Source organism: Acomys minous (assembly GCF_964271855.1).
Source record: "Acomys minous genome assembly, chromosome: 5".
Lineage (NCBI taxonomy): Eukaryota > Metazoa > Chordata > Mammalia > Rodentia > Muridae > Acomys > Acomys minous.
Window position 1 is genome coordinate 43465836 of NC_140494.1, and position 13915 is coordinate 43479750.

General features: G+C 50.4%; 1 protein-coding gene across 5 annotated transcripts in view; it reads left to right on the plus strand.

The window, feature by feature from the left end:
• Window positions 1-13915, plus strand: part of TRIO (trio Rho guanine nucleotide exchange factor) — a 290433-nt gene that overhangs the window by 205509 nt on the left and 71009 nt on the right. For all 5 annotated transcript variants that reach the window (XM_084781263.1, XM_084781260.1, XM_084781259.1 and 2 more), the window contains exon 34: window positions 6273-6516. In XM_084781263.1, the coding sequence (XP_084637389.1) occupies window positions 6273-6516 (244 nt within the window). The remainder of the gene's footprint in view (window positions 1-6272; window positions 6517-13915) is intronic.

Genomic DNA, 13915 nt, shown 5'->3' on the forward strand with positions numbered 1-13915 from the left:
CACCAGGATGAGCTCTGTCCCCTCACAGTGTATACCAGAATTAACCCTTTCTTCTTCAGTTGCTTTTGTTAAGTGTTTTGACCTAGCAAGGAGGTAAGGTACTAATACGTATAACAACCGAAATGTATGTTTTTGTGTAAACGTTATGTGGTATGGCCATGGTTACTATTGAACATGGTAATAAGCCTTAGACTTAGACTTGGGACTCTGCCTTCCTGTTGAGGGGCACAGGTGAGGATAGGGTTCTTGGGTTTATAGCAGGTTTTCCCATTGGTGCCTCCCCTTTAAAAAGGAAACCCAGCAGAGAGGTTTCTTCCAAAGATTCCTGTGCTGCCTTGTCCTCAGCCACTGCCCCCTCACACAGAGGTCTGACTTGCATGCTGCCCTGGCATCGCAGGCCTGTCCAGCACGCTCCTGCGTCCCCTTCTGATATGTGAGAAGCAAGGGAAAGGCAGCCTCATTCAGGTACTGTTGGCAGCACCTGGGAGCCCGACACGCAGCTGCCTCCATCTAATGTTTTCTTTTTACATTCAGAGTTTGCCTTTTACCTGTAGCTTCTAAATCCATCCTTTTACAACTAATATTCCATTGCAGTCCATATAGTCAGCTCACTCAAGGAAGCCTTCCACAGTTTCTAGTCACAGCAGAGAACTCATGCGTGAGCAAGTAAAGAAAGGGAAAGTATGGAGAACAGTGGCTGCTGGTCTTGAAGGCGTTTATCACTGATTAACTTCCTTGCTTTTTAAAACTCTGTGTTGAAAAAAAAAAAGCTATAACCCAGAATTTATTATTTTAGCCATGTGTAGGCTTTCTTGGGTGTCTGTGAATGCCCTCCATATCAGAGCCTGTCTTTAAATGCTCTTAATCCCTAGGCAAAGGGCTTTCAGGAACATATCTCCTTCATCTTGGCCTTAAGTAAGCAGGCTTCCATGTTGGTGTGAGGCTGGGAGGCTGTTCTTCATGCTGTTGAGGTGGGGGGCTGATCTGCCAGCCTCCGTAAAACTGCCAGGCAGCAGTGAAGACCTGGGGCATAATGGCGTTTATTCCGGGTGTGTTCTGGCTGCCTGTGGCTGCCTTTGCTTTTGTGTCCATGGCCTGCAGTGGAGCTGTACTTTCTAATCCCCTTAAACCAAGTAATCGTTGTTTGGTCTGCTCTGTGTGAAACTTGCATGAAGCCACAGGACTCCTTTGTGGAGTTTCTGAATAACTGAATGTAGGGGGTTGTGGGGTACAGCTGTTCACAACACTTTGTTCTCTAGGAGGAATGGCCTCCATTAGACCACATCCCTCCCACCTCAGCGCACCCCACCCCCGCCTTTCCTTTTTGAATTGCTTTCACAAAATTGGCCAGATATTCACTGCAGTTGATCTCCTTCTGGATCACTTGAGGGAGGAAGGCATCACCCACCACACCGTTTCTGTCCAGCCATCTTCAGTACAGCTTGCTCACAGTGCTCTCAGAGCTTAGTGATTCAAACCAGGTGTTGGCTACTGCCCCTCTAAAACTGTGTGTTCTTGTAACACACACTGTCTTGTTACAGTGTGCAGTGTGGGGGTGTGACAGTGTTGAGGAACCCATGACCAAACCCACTGCATGGGCACCTCAGCCAGGGGTTGACACAAGGCAGCAATATGACCCAGTTTCTTTGGAAACCAAAAGATAACAATCCTACGAAGTTTGTTGAAGTACACACGACTTTGGTTAAAAGATGAAGGAGTGGAAACAAGACAAACTGTTTATTTTCCATTATCCTGGAGAGAATTCAGGAAGAGGCCTGCTTTGAATCTGCTCGTGATTTTGGTCTAGGTCATTGACAGTCCCCGTGGCCCTCTCCTAAGGCAGTGGCTTTGGGAGGAGGAACATCTTGGTGACTTCTGTGCCTGTGGTCCACTTAAGGGCAGATGTTTTTCCATGCTTGTTGGTTACCACAGTAGTGGACAATTGAAAGATGTTTTGAAAATGTGTCTCTCTTGTCTTCTGAGGTGACATTCACAAGGGTTAATGTGAGTCCCGGGATAAGTCCCATTCCTGAGCTAAGCAGACATGCCCGGGAACCCTGGATGGAAGTCTATAAAATGCAAAGTGAAGAAAGTGTTATAGGAACTTCCATGAAAAGTGGCTGGCGAAGAGGCGGGAACTGTCAAGCTAGATGAGTGAAACAGGAATAGTTTTACTCAGCACAGGCACGCCATCAGGTCTCTGGCGTTCCACAGACTTGTGAACTTCTACTTAGAAACATAATTCTTTTTTTTTTTAAGATTTATTTATTATTATGTATGTAGTGCTCTGCCTACATGTACACCTGCAGGCCAGAGGAGGGCACAGATCACATTAGAGATGGTTGTGGGCCACCATGTGGTTGCTGGGAATTGAACTCATGACCTCTGGAAGAGCAGTCAGTGCTCTTAACCGCTGAGCCATCTCTCCAGCCCCCAGAAACATAATTCTTAAGATCAGGAATGACTTGCGTTGTTTCCTCAAGGTAGTTGTTATTATTACAGATGTCTGCAACAAAAAAAAAAAAAAAAACTTTCTAAAACCATAACGAGCTTCATTTTAAGGAGACGTTCTATAGTCAACACAAGGTTTAAGGGAGGAAGGAGAGATAATAGCACTATGTGAAGATGTCACAGGAAAACATTATTTTATAAGTTTACTTAAAATACAGAAATCGGGCTGGAGAGGTGGCTTAGCAGTTAAGAGCACTGGCTGTTCTTCTAGGAGACCTGGCTTCAATTTCTGCTACCCACATGGTGGTTCACAACTCGAACTCCAGTCTGAAGGGATTCTAGGCCCTTTTCTGGCCTCTGTGGTCCCCACATGCGTGTGATGCATAGGCATACATTGCAGGCAAACACTCACACACAAAATGTAAAGTGAAACAAAACCACACATATAAAGTGTGTGTGTGTGTGTGTGTGTGTGTGTGTGTGTGTGTGCGCGCACATGTGCGTGCGCACGCAAGCATACATTCAGAAAACATGGATGATAATGCTTCCCCGAGAGCCAAAGGCTATACTGCAAAACCAGTGCCAAGCATAAGGAAGCTCTCTTTGATGGTCCAAGGGGCCCCCTCATACAGTTCAGGATATTGTCATTGCCCATTGTTGGATCCCAGAACTCGAATCTAAATCCCTATTGCTGAAGACACCATGTACTTTGGACATGGAGGAATCGATCTAGAACTGGTGTCCACAACACACACACACACACACACCCAGGACTGACTCTCACCGTGTGGGAAGGTGCTGTGCAAGCTGCCAGAGGAAAAGGCCATCAGTAATCCTACTTGGTTGTAAAGTCTGTGGGCACTGATGGCGGGGGCATAACCAGCAACTGTCCCACTGGACTAAAATTTGAATATGTAAATGTAGAGCTTGAAACAGCGCCTACAGGATCCTTCTCAGGCAAACACCCATGTAGTTCCTAACCTTAATTATAGGTTCTTGTCTCTTCTGATGGGCAAAGCCAGTTGACAGAAGGATATATAAATATGGGGGTGATAATTTTAGCACTTTCTGAAATATTATTCCAGCACTCTTGTTTTCTTAAGTTCTGAAGAGCCTTTGCATGTTTTTTTAACATGGTTTATGATTCTTTGTCAGTTACTTCTTATACTCTGTCAAGTACACAGATGTTTCCAATCCTTTTTGGTTACTCTGGAAAGGTCTAAAAAAAAAGTGCCAAAAATACAGTCTAGCTTAACTCCTCTTCCTGGGCAGCCACCCCCACCCCCACCACATTTGCTTGAAAGGCCTGACAAGTTAATGAGACTCTGGAAGGGGGAGCAGCCAGCTCAGAGCTGGGGTGGGGTAGAACCCTTCTCAGAGCAGCAGCAAGGGCCACTGGGGAAAGCCTGGAGATTTGACCCGAGCTGGGAGCTGGCTGCCCCTAGTCATGGGGTTATGGGGCATGCAAAGGGCAGGGCTGGGCTCTCCTGGACTTCATTGGCTGACTCTGTTTTCACTGAGAAAGGAAGCTTTTCTCCTCTTTGTTGAGGAGTTAACCACTTCCATATCGTAGGCTCCTGTGAGGAAAATTCTTTCCCAGGCTGTGTTTCTGCTTTTGGCATTTTTAGGGCTTCTCTATCTGCTCAGAAACTAATGTAAATTTTATCACGGCTTTCCCACAAGGAGTTTGTAAGAACTTAGAAGGGGATTTGAACAGTTGTGAGTTTTCATTGTGACCTGGATTGGCGCTTCATGGTGGAAAGAGGTGTGTTATTTCTGTCCTCTGTGGTTGCCTGGCAGACATGTTTTTAATCTGAATCCCTAAACTTTCTCAGAAGTGACAAGCTGCTGGGAAATAGGGTAGAACTGTGCATAGGAGAGCTCTTCCTCCTGCCTGCCCAGCATTCTGTGGGCTTTGCACCCTTTGGATACACAGACCTCTCAGGAATCTGCAGGCCCTGCAGTGGTGGTGACCAATCCTGGCTCTGACCTCAGTCCTGACACAGAGATTAGCAGGAGAGTGACACAGACCTGCTTCCCACTGAGGACGGACGGGGACACACACACACACACACACACACACACACACACACACACACACACACCCCGTTTCAAAACTGAAGTATAAGTTGCTTCAGGAAAAAGAAGGGATGGCAGAAATGGGAGCGACTTCCTAGAGAAAATAGATGGGAAACTTGGAGAAATGCACACAAGGCGCTCCAGCCACAGGGATGGAAGTGTGGACCAAGTATGCCCAGGACCATCTCAGAAGCAACTGTCAACACATAAGCCTGGGAAGGCAGATGGGGATTTGAGCCCTGTATCAAGAAAATGGTACCTAAGGTTTTGAAGAGGAAGACCCAAGCTTTTTCAAAGGTCACCCTGACGGCACTGTTCCGATGGGACCGAAGAGAGAGCTGGGGGTACACGGGGAGACTGCGGAAATGCAATAAAGTAACCAGTGCAGGTTTGCAGGGGAAGAAAGTCACTAGAAAGCCACTCTGGAGGCTGCTTGACCAGCTCTGGCGGAGGAGGGAGGCTTGTTTGAGTTGGGTAGCTTGCTGGTGATGGCATCGCCCGGAGAGCAGCACAAGTGGGGACATTATTCGAGTCATGTCCCAGCTTCCCTCTGTGGGATAGAAAGTCGGAAGCAGGGTGTCATCAGCTGCGGAGTCCTTGGGAATGCCAGCGTGAGTGTGAGGTTAGAGAACGCACGTGACAGAGGGAAGAGCGGAGCCTCCGGATAGCCTCGCCACAGAAAGCCAGTCACGGGATACTTACTTAGGAGCTGGTGAGTCCTGTCCCCAAGGAGCTAGCATTCCAAAGGGACGACCTACCAGGACACAGGCCATGCAGGGGCAACAGTGGAGGGAGGATCGTATTCTTGTTTTCCAAGCCTGGGTCACGTGTGTGTCTCCATAGACCTCATGAATGTGCCACAAAAGACCTAAGGACTAGAGTCAGAAGAAAAAAAAATGGGAACGGGCATAGTGAGCAGAGCGAGTGGGGTTATGGGTTAAAGGATTAGCATACGCAGGCGTGGGAAGGCCAGAGCTGGGGCTGGAGCCCAGGCCAGAGGGCCAGGTAGGCACCTCGAGGGGGCGCTATAACATGAACCTGCTGCGAATGTTCATGACTTCTATGCACCCACCCAAGACATCCGTTTGAGCTGTATGTTTATGTTTTAATGTATAGAAAACTAATTTTTAAAAACTGTAAAAAGAATCTTTAGGGATAACTTGGTTAAACGCAGGAATTTGGGAGGGAACCAAGTCCTCAGAGGGTCCTGAGGAGAAGCAGTCCACGGTCAGTGCCTGGGCCTTTCTGTAACTCTTTGTTGCTGTTTCCTCCCTGACCCAAGGGATGCTTGGAAGCCTGTGCGCTGCAGTGGGGAGGACTCACTCCCTTACCGCTTTGAAAATCCTACACTCAACTTTATTGTCTATTTTGTGAATATTCCCTAAGCAGTCTTTAGACAGTTTTTATTACTTTGTTCTAAGTTTAAAGATGAGTGCGTAGCATTTTAAAAGAGGGAGCTAAAAATGTCTCAGGTGCAGAGAGATTTGGAAGTGCATGAGAAATCACACTGGGCTGACGGTGAACCTCGGAAAACTCCCAGCACAGAGAACGGGAGAAAGAGCATGCATATCTGATGGCTCCAAAGAGACAGAACAGAGCCTTCAGGCAGCTCTAGTGATGATTTTAACCCCACCACAGGATTTCAGGCTGAAGATGGCATTCCTAGCCAAGTTCACAGCCCTGTCAGGCGCCCACTGGGTTTTGCTTGCTGACCTGTGTCCCTCTTTCTCTGTCCCTCCCAGCTTTCTGGTGGCTGTGAGCTGACGGTGGTGATCCATGACTTCACGGCTTGCAACAGCAATGAGCTGACCATTCGTCGCGGCCAGACAGTGGAGGTTCTGGAGCGACCTCACGACAAGCCCGACTGGTGCCTGGTACGCACTACTGACAGGTCCCCGGCTGCGGAAGGCCTTGTGCCCTGTGGCTCACTGTGCATCGCCCACTCCCGAAGCAGCATGGAGATGGAGGGCATCTTCAACCACAAAGGTAAGAGCGCCCGGGAGGCCTGAGAGGAAGCACAGCGGAGCCTGGCCTCTGAGGGTTATTTAGCCAACCCCGTTGTATGCCTGTGTGAACGAGGAATCGGAAGACAACCCAAGCGCCACAGTGGCATGTGTGGAGAGAGTCGAGCTGTCCTGAGAGGCCTTCAGTGTGCCTGAGGAAAGGTGCAGTTGCTTGGAGACCTGCTTTAACATTTGCAAAGCGTGTGGTATTCCCAGCAACTGTGCTAGGTTAAAGTGTCAGCGGGACTTCTCTGGCATGGGCTGTCAGTATTCCTGTGGAGACCATGGAGGCTGCTGAACCCTTCCTAGTGGCTCACTTCAACCGCTCAAGTCATGCTCTAGCTGGGAAAGCACCTGGAGTTTGTGGGAAAGCCTCTGTGTCACTATTTTATACTCATTCCATGTTGAAATGACATATCCCACAGAAGGGTTAAACTGTTGTTTTAAATTAGCATTTCTTTTCACTTTCTCTAATATGGCTACTAGAAAGTTTGGTTGACAGACGTAGTTCGCGCTGTGTGCCCATTGACTGGGGCTAGCTTACTCAGTTATCGTAGTAAGAAGTCTCTGGAGACTTGCTGCCCTGTGAGAAAGCACTGGTGTGTGGGTCATCTAACGGTGCACTGGGCAGTGTGACCCATTAGCCTCTTGTACAATACAGAAAATGAAAAGTCTGTCCAGCTTGGGGGAACATAGCTGGCTTTATCTTTCTGAGAGACGTTCACCTTACTCTGCCATATTCAATTTATAGAGTATTCCAGAAGGTTGCTACACTTGGCTCTCCTCATATTCACCCTGGCAGTCTGACGCCATCCTCTAGCTGCCATGGTTTAATTCCCTTGAGCTGAACGAAGCTGCATAGAGAGCCCAGCTTCCAGCTAGCCCAGCTCACTCATTATAGGCAAGCTCTGGGTCCCCAGGGCATGTGAACTCACTGCCACCCAGGGAGAAACAGGATGAAGCCAAGGATCGTTTTTCATCTCTGGAGACTCTGCAGGTTTACAGCAGTGTGGGCCTTTCTGTGGCCTGGAGCTGGAGATCAGAGAGGAGTCCCCCAGCACTGAGCTACACTCTTCCTAGCCCATGGCTAGCCTGGTCTTCCCCCAGCACTGAACTACACTCTTCCCAGCCCATGGCTAGCCCAGTCTTCCCCCAGCACTGAGCTACACTCTTCCTAGCCCATGGCTAGCCTGGTCTTCCCCCAGCACTGAACTACACTCTTCCCAGCCCATGGCTAGCCTGGTCTTCCCCCAGCACTGAGCTACACTCTTCCTAGCCCATGGCTAGCCCAGTCTTCCCCCAGCACTGAGCTACACTCTTCCTAGCCCATGGCTAGCCCAGTCTTCCCCCAGCACTGAGCTACACTCTTCCTAGCCCATGGCTAGCCTGGTCTTCCCCCAGCACTGAACTACACTCTTCCCAGCCCATGGCTAGCCCAGTCTTCCCCCAGCACTGAGCTACACTCTTCCTAGCCCATGGCTAGCCTGGTCTTCCCCCAGCACTGAGCTACACTCTTCCTAGCCCATGGCTAGCCCAGTCTTCCCCCAGCACTGAACTACACTCTTCCCAGCCCATGGCTAGCCTGGTCTTCCCCAGTGCTGAGCTACACTCTTCCCAGCCCATGGCTAGCCCAGTCTTCCCCCAGTGCTGAGCTACATTCTTCCCAGCCCATGGCTAGCCCAGTCTTCCCCAGCGCTGAGCTACAGTCTTCCCAGCCCATGGCTAGCCCAGTCTTCCCCAGCGCTGAGCTACAGTCTTCCCAGCCCATGGCTAGCCCAGTCTTCCCCAGCGCTGAGCTACAGTCTTCCCAGCCCATGGCTAGCCCAGTCTTCCCCAGCGCTGAGCTACAGTCTTCCCAGCCCATGGCTAGCCCAGTCTTCCCCAGCGCTGAGCTACAGTCTTCCCAGCCCATGGCTAGCCCAGTCTTCCCCAGCGCTGAGCTACAGTCTTCCCAGCCCATGGCTAGCCCAGTCTTCCCCCAGCGCTGAGCTATACTCTTCCCAGCCCATGGCTAGCCCAGTCTTCCCCCAGCGCTGAACTACAGTCTTCCCAGCCCATGGCTAGCCCAGTCTTCCCCAGCGCTGAGCTACAGTCTTCCCAGCCCATGGCTAGCCCAGTCTTCCCCAGCGCTGAGCTACACTCTTCCCAGCCCATGGCTAGCCCAGTCTTCCCCCAGCGCTGAACTACAGTCTTCCCAGCCCATGGCTAGCCCAGTCTTCCCCAGCGCTGAGCTACAGTCTTCCCAGCCCATGGCTAGCCCAGTCTTCCCCAGCGCTGAGCTACAGTCTTCCCAGCCCATGGCTAGCCCAGTCTTCCCCCAGCGCTGAGCTATACTCTTCCCAGCCCATGGCTAGCCCAGTCTTCCCCCAGCGCTGAACTACAGTCTTCCCAGCCCATGGCTAGCCCAGTCTTCCCCAGCGCTGAGCTACACTCTTCCCAGCCCATGGCTAGCCCAGTCTTCCCCCAGCGCTGAGCTATACTCTTCCCAGCCCATGGCTAGCCCAGTCTTCCCCAGTGCTGAGCTACAGTCTTCCCAGCCCATGGCTAGCCCAGTCTTCCCCAGCGCTGAGCTACAGTCTTCCCAGCCCATGGCTAGCCCAGTCTTCCCCAGCGCTGAGCTACACTCATCCCAGCCCATGGCTAGCCCAGTCTTCCCCCAGCGCTGAGCTACACTCTTCCCAGCCCATGGCTAGCCCAGTCTTCCCCAGCGCTGAGCTACAGTCTTCCCAGCCCATGGCTAGCCCAGTCTTCCCCAGCGCTGAGCTACAGTCTTCCCAGCCCATGGCTAGCCCAGTCTTCCCCAGCGCTGAGCTACAGTCTTCCCAGCCCATGGCTAGCCCAGTCTTCCCCCAGCGCTGAGCTATACTCTTCCCAGCCCATGGCTAGCCCAGTCTTCCCCAGTGCTGAGCTACAGTCTTCCCAGCCCATGGCTAGCCCAGTCTTCCCCAGCGCTGAGCTACACTCATCCCAGCCCATGGCTAGCCCAGTCTTCCCCCAGCGCTGAGCTACACTCTTCCCAGCCCATGGCTAGCCCAGTCTTCCCCAGCGCTGAGCTACAGTCTTCCCAGGCCAATGTTACCTGGTCCGTTTTAGTCCTTGAGTTTGGATTGGAAGTACGGTTTCACAAGCCTCCTAAGGAGCCCTGGTGAACATGAACGTGGAACATATAGCTCTTGACTGAAAGATTGTGCTAGTACGTGCCTCTCCTGCCGTGTGCTCTTTGCATCCTGATGCTCACAGTGCAGCTTGTCTGCAGGGAAGAGCTCCTCCGAACCCAGCTCACTTGACTCTGCCCTGAAAACTTGCAGTGAATCTTGGATTTTGCTTGTTTTTAAGTGGCTGCTCTGTTTTTCTATCTGAGTCCATTCTGTGATGCCCATGGCCCCTCTGTTCTAGTTCTCCGCCCTTTCGCCCTTTCCGACTGTGGCTGCTGTGAGCACAGTGGATGGCTAAGGGCTCAGTCTTCTGTTTTCTCCTTTTCCTGATTTAACTTTCTCACAAGAAAACTGAAGGTTGTCAGCTCCTTTTGTGTCAGGCCTTGGGCAGCCACAGAGCAATAGATCAGGGGAGGAAGTCCCGCCTTCAGGTTTTTCCATCAGGCCATCTGACAAAACATCCTGTTGAGGTCAAGTCACAGGCCAGAGGCCATTATCAGAAAGCCAGGCAACCGAGGAGTAGAAACAAAGGATGAAACCCGGAAAGAATGCATATTCTTCAGAGGCCTCTGTCACCCTGGGAATCACGGTGCCTTGAGTTGCTTCTGACCAGCCCATAGCCCATCCTCCTGCCTGCTGTGTGGAGACAAGGGTACATGCTACTGTAACTGGTGAAATACCAGTGTGTGGTGGGCTGTTGGCGCCTACTGTCCCCGTGTGTCTTCCTACCTGGTCATTTTACTGTACAACCGTGGGCTTGGAGGGTGTACCAGTGAGGGAGGGAACCAGGCACCAGTGCTTTCTCACAAAACTCAGTTTTTTCATCCTGGGTCTGGGTCAGACCCCTTTGGCAAGTCAGAGAAACAAATGGGTTTGCATGCTCTACCCCACAGGACTCCTGCGCACAAAGACACTGCCGTTTTGTATCTAGATCTCTTTCAGTAACCCCTAAAGATAGTTTCTTAGAGGTCTGAGTCATAGCACTCTGCCCTTCCAGGCAGGAGGAAGGACAGTGCTTCCTAGTTTGGTCTTAGCAGCTTTTTTCACAACGCCCTGTCCAAGCTGCTTCAGTTTCGTAAATCTGTGGCCACTAGGGTTGACTGTCTAGTTGCTCCTGAAGAATAATCTGCTTAAACGGTCCCCCGTGAGTGTCCCATATCAGCTGAGGGGGTCTCAGTGCTCACTGTGGGTGGAGCTCGGGCTCTCTTGGTGGCCCTGAAGCTTGGCTAGCCCTGGAGCTGTGTTGGACAGGGAGTATCACATGTGATTCACGAGGGCCAGGTGTCCTGCCTCAAGACGCAGTGGCCGTATGCTGAGTTCAGGAAGATAAAGATGCAGCTTACATCAACTCATCCGAAAAAGAAACTGAGTCACACTGTTTATACTTTAAGAAGTTTTGAAGTCTGAAACTAGACTCTAACGTGCACATCATTCCATGGAGAGAGCGTTTCCCTTGTGTGGGGAGATTGTTTTGGAAGATTGCATTTCTGTTGTCCTCTGCAGGCAGACAGATTGCCTGGGGTGTTGACACTACCCTGGTCTGGCTGCCATTCTTCTTCCTCACAGCATCTTAGTCACCGACGCAGCAGACAGACAGTGCTTGCACTAAAATAGAATGTAGCAAAAAAAAAAAAAAAAAAAAAGAATGTGGCTTCAACAGATCCATGCTTGACCAGGCTTCTCTGTCTGTGGCTGGTGCCATCTGCTGTGACCTCAGAATCTGGGCTGGGCCTGGCCTCTCTGCAGTGGGCCCTGCTTTGGTTCCCAGCATGCACAAGGTACACCTCACACTGAGAACCACCAGTGGCCTTATTCACTTGGGAACAGGCTTTGACTGGCTGGAAGCAGGTGTCAGGTAATCTCTGCCTAAACTCCAGTAAAGCCGAGTGATAATTTCCTTGCCAGTGTCTCGACTTGTAAAGCTTCTATTTACCTGGTCACAGAAGTAAACAGGAATATCAGAAACGTCTGTACCTCCTGCGAGGCCATCTCAGAAAGTCCTCTTTGCCTTGTGATGGCTCCATCTGGGCTGCTGTGTTCTTGTGCTTATTTATGCATCTTCTGTGGTACTCAGGGTTGGATCTAGACCTGCTGAGTGCTAGGCAAGGGCCCTACCACTAGCTGTACCCCCCAGTCCACTAGCTGTACCCCTGAGTCCATTGTTTTGTTCTTTATTTTGGAACCGGGCCTTTCCCTCTCTCCCTCTTTCCCTCTCTTCCTCCGTCCCTCCCTCCCATTTCTCTCTCTCTCTCTCTCTCTCTCTCTCTCTCTCTCTCTCTCTCTCTCTCTCTCTCTCTCCCTCTCTTCCCCCCACCCCCCAGCCATCTATCAAGTTACCCAGGCAGTCCATCCTCCTGCCCCAGCCTACTGAGAACCAGGGATTACAGACCTGACCCCAACTCCCAGAAGCACTTCGGTGTTTTCATAACCAAGATCATTCTGATACATTCCACTGCTGTGGGAGGGCCACGCTGGCTGCAGCCCTCCAAGTCGGCGGCATTGGCAAAATTGAGGATGTTCAGGAAAACATGGTATTGCCTGTGTCCCTCAGCTAGGCAAGTTGCTGTCTCTGACTTCCTTCTGGCTGGATGTCTGCAGATACTGTTTATTATTAGCTTTATTGCTGTATCCTGATAGAATGTGAATTTCCTCGGAATACTCTTGGGAAGTCTTTTTGTGTCGCTCCCCAGTTCACTACATCTGGAACACCTCGTGGACAGCCTGTTCCCTCTTGGCCCCCTTTCCCCACAGCCCACTGCCACACAACATGATGTGTTAGAATAAGCTGACTTGGGAAGGTGTGTGCCAGCCCCTGCCCTACTATGCAGCAAAGCAGGGCTTTGAGAGACCTGAGTGCTGGATGTGAGCATGTGGTTCTGCCTTTGGTGGGGAGTGCGCACAGCTGCCTCCACCCATTGAAGTCCTGAATTCTGATACCTCCCTGTCTGTTGATTTCGTATCTGTAGGTTGGATCTTACCATGCTTACCAACTCCTGCCATCTAAGTTTCTGGCCCTGAGAAAGTGGGGTTTTTTGTTTTGTTTTGTTTTGTCTTAATAAAGCCAATTCAAAGCTTACATAATCTCCTTATGCCAACCCATAATGAGATGACAGGTGGGCTTTTTGCTAATGCTTTGATGTGTCTAGAAAAGAAAAGGAAAGAAAAAAATCCCCACACCTACTTAGATCAATCAGCTACATCCCTTAAGGTGTTTATAATTATAGCCTTATTTTTTTCCCCCTTTGGATGAGAAAAACAAGGAACACAAACAAGAGAAACAAAATGTCCTGTCTGGTGACTGAGGCCCGAAACTGGTGGCTGTAACTCAGTACCTACCCATTACCACAGCGAATCAGGTACCAGAGGGACTGTCTGTAGCTCTCTGCTTAACCACAGAACCTGTGGAGGCTTGAGCGGGTCCACATTGGCAAAAAAAAAAAAAAAAAAAAGTCCAGGATCCTCATCGGAAGGCAGCCATTTCTTCAGTCCAGATGAAATATAAGGAAGTCTTCTTGTATTTGATGTTGGCTGAAATGTAGTTTTTCCTTTGGGCTCTATCTGGACCACACTCTCTCCTCTCTCCCAGCCTCAGCTGAGGTTTTCTTGTCCACTCTCTTGTCACCTAGTGACGTGTTTGTTGTTTGCCCCGCCAGCCTCTTCAAGCCTAAACTACCCAGGTTACCTCTCATTCGCTAACTAGTGTCATGGCCACACACCCGCAGCCGTCTTCACCATGTCCTCTATGATCCGTAGTAAATGAACACTTAGTTACTTTTGAGTTTACAGTTCTGTACGTACGTGTCTTCACAGTCCTGTGCTTTTGCCAGCATCTATCCATAACCCCCCTTCATCTTACAGACCTGAGTCCTGTACCCCTGAAGAGCCCCCAGCCATTTGCCCTTCTTCCCAGGTTCTGGCACCTACTTGTTATTTTCTGTTGGGGGGAGGGCTTACTTTATTTAGTATACTGCCTTTGGGGTTGTCCTTTTCCATCATGTTTCTGACTATCCTTACTCATGGCTGGTCTCTGCCCGTAGTCATCATTTGATGGACGCTTGCTGGCCACACGGCCATGTAGATACTTCCTCCAGGCCGTGATGTGAGGACTGTGGGGATTACTGGCCGGCACCTGCTGAATACTGTCTTCCATCTCATCCCCATTGTGTTGGTCCTAACAGATGGGACTCCGGGGCAAGGCTCTCGTGAACGGAGCCAGTGTCCTTATGA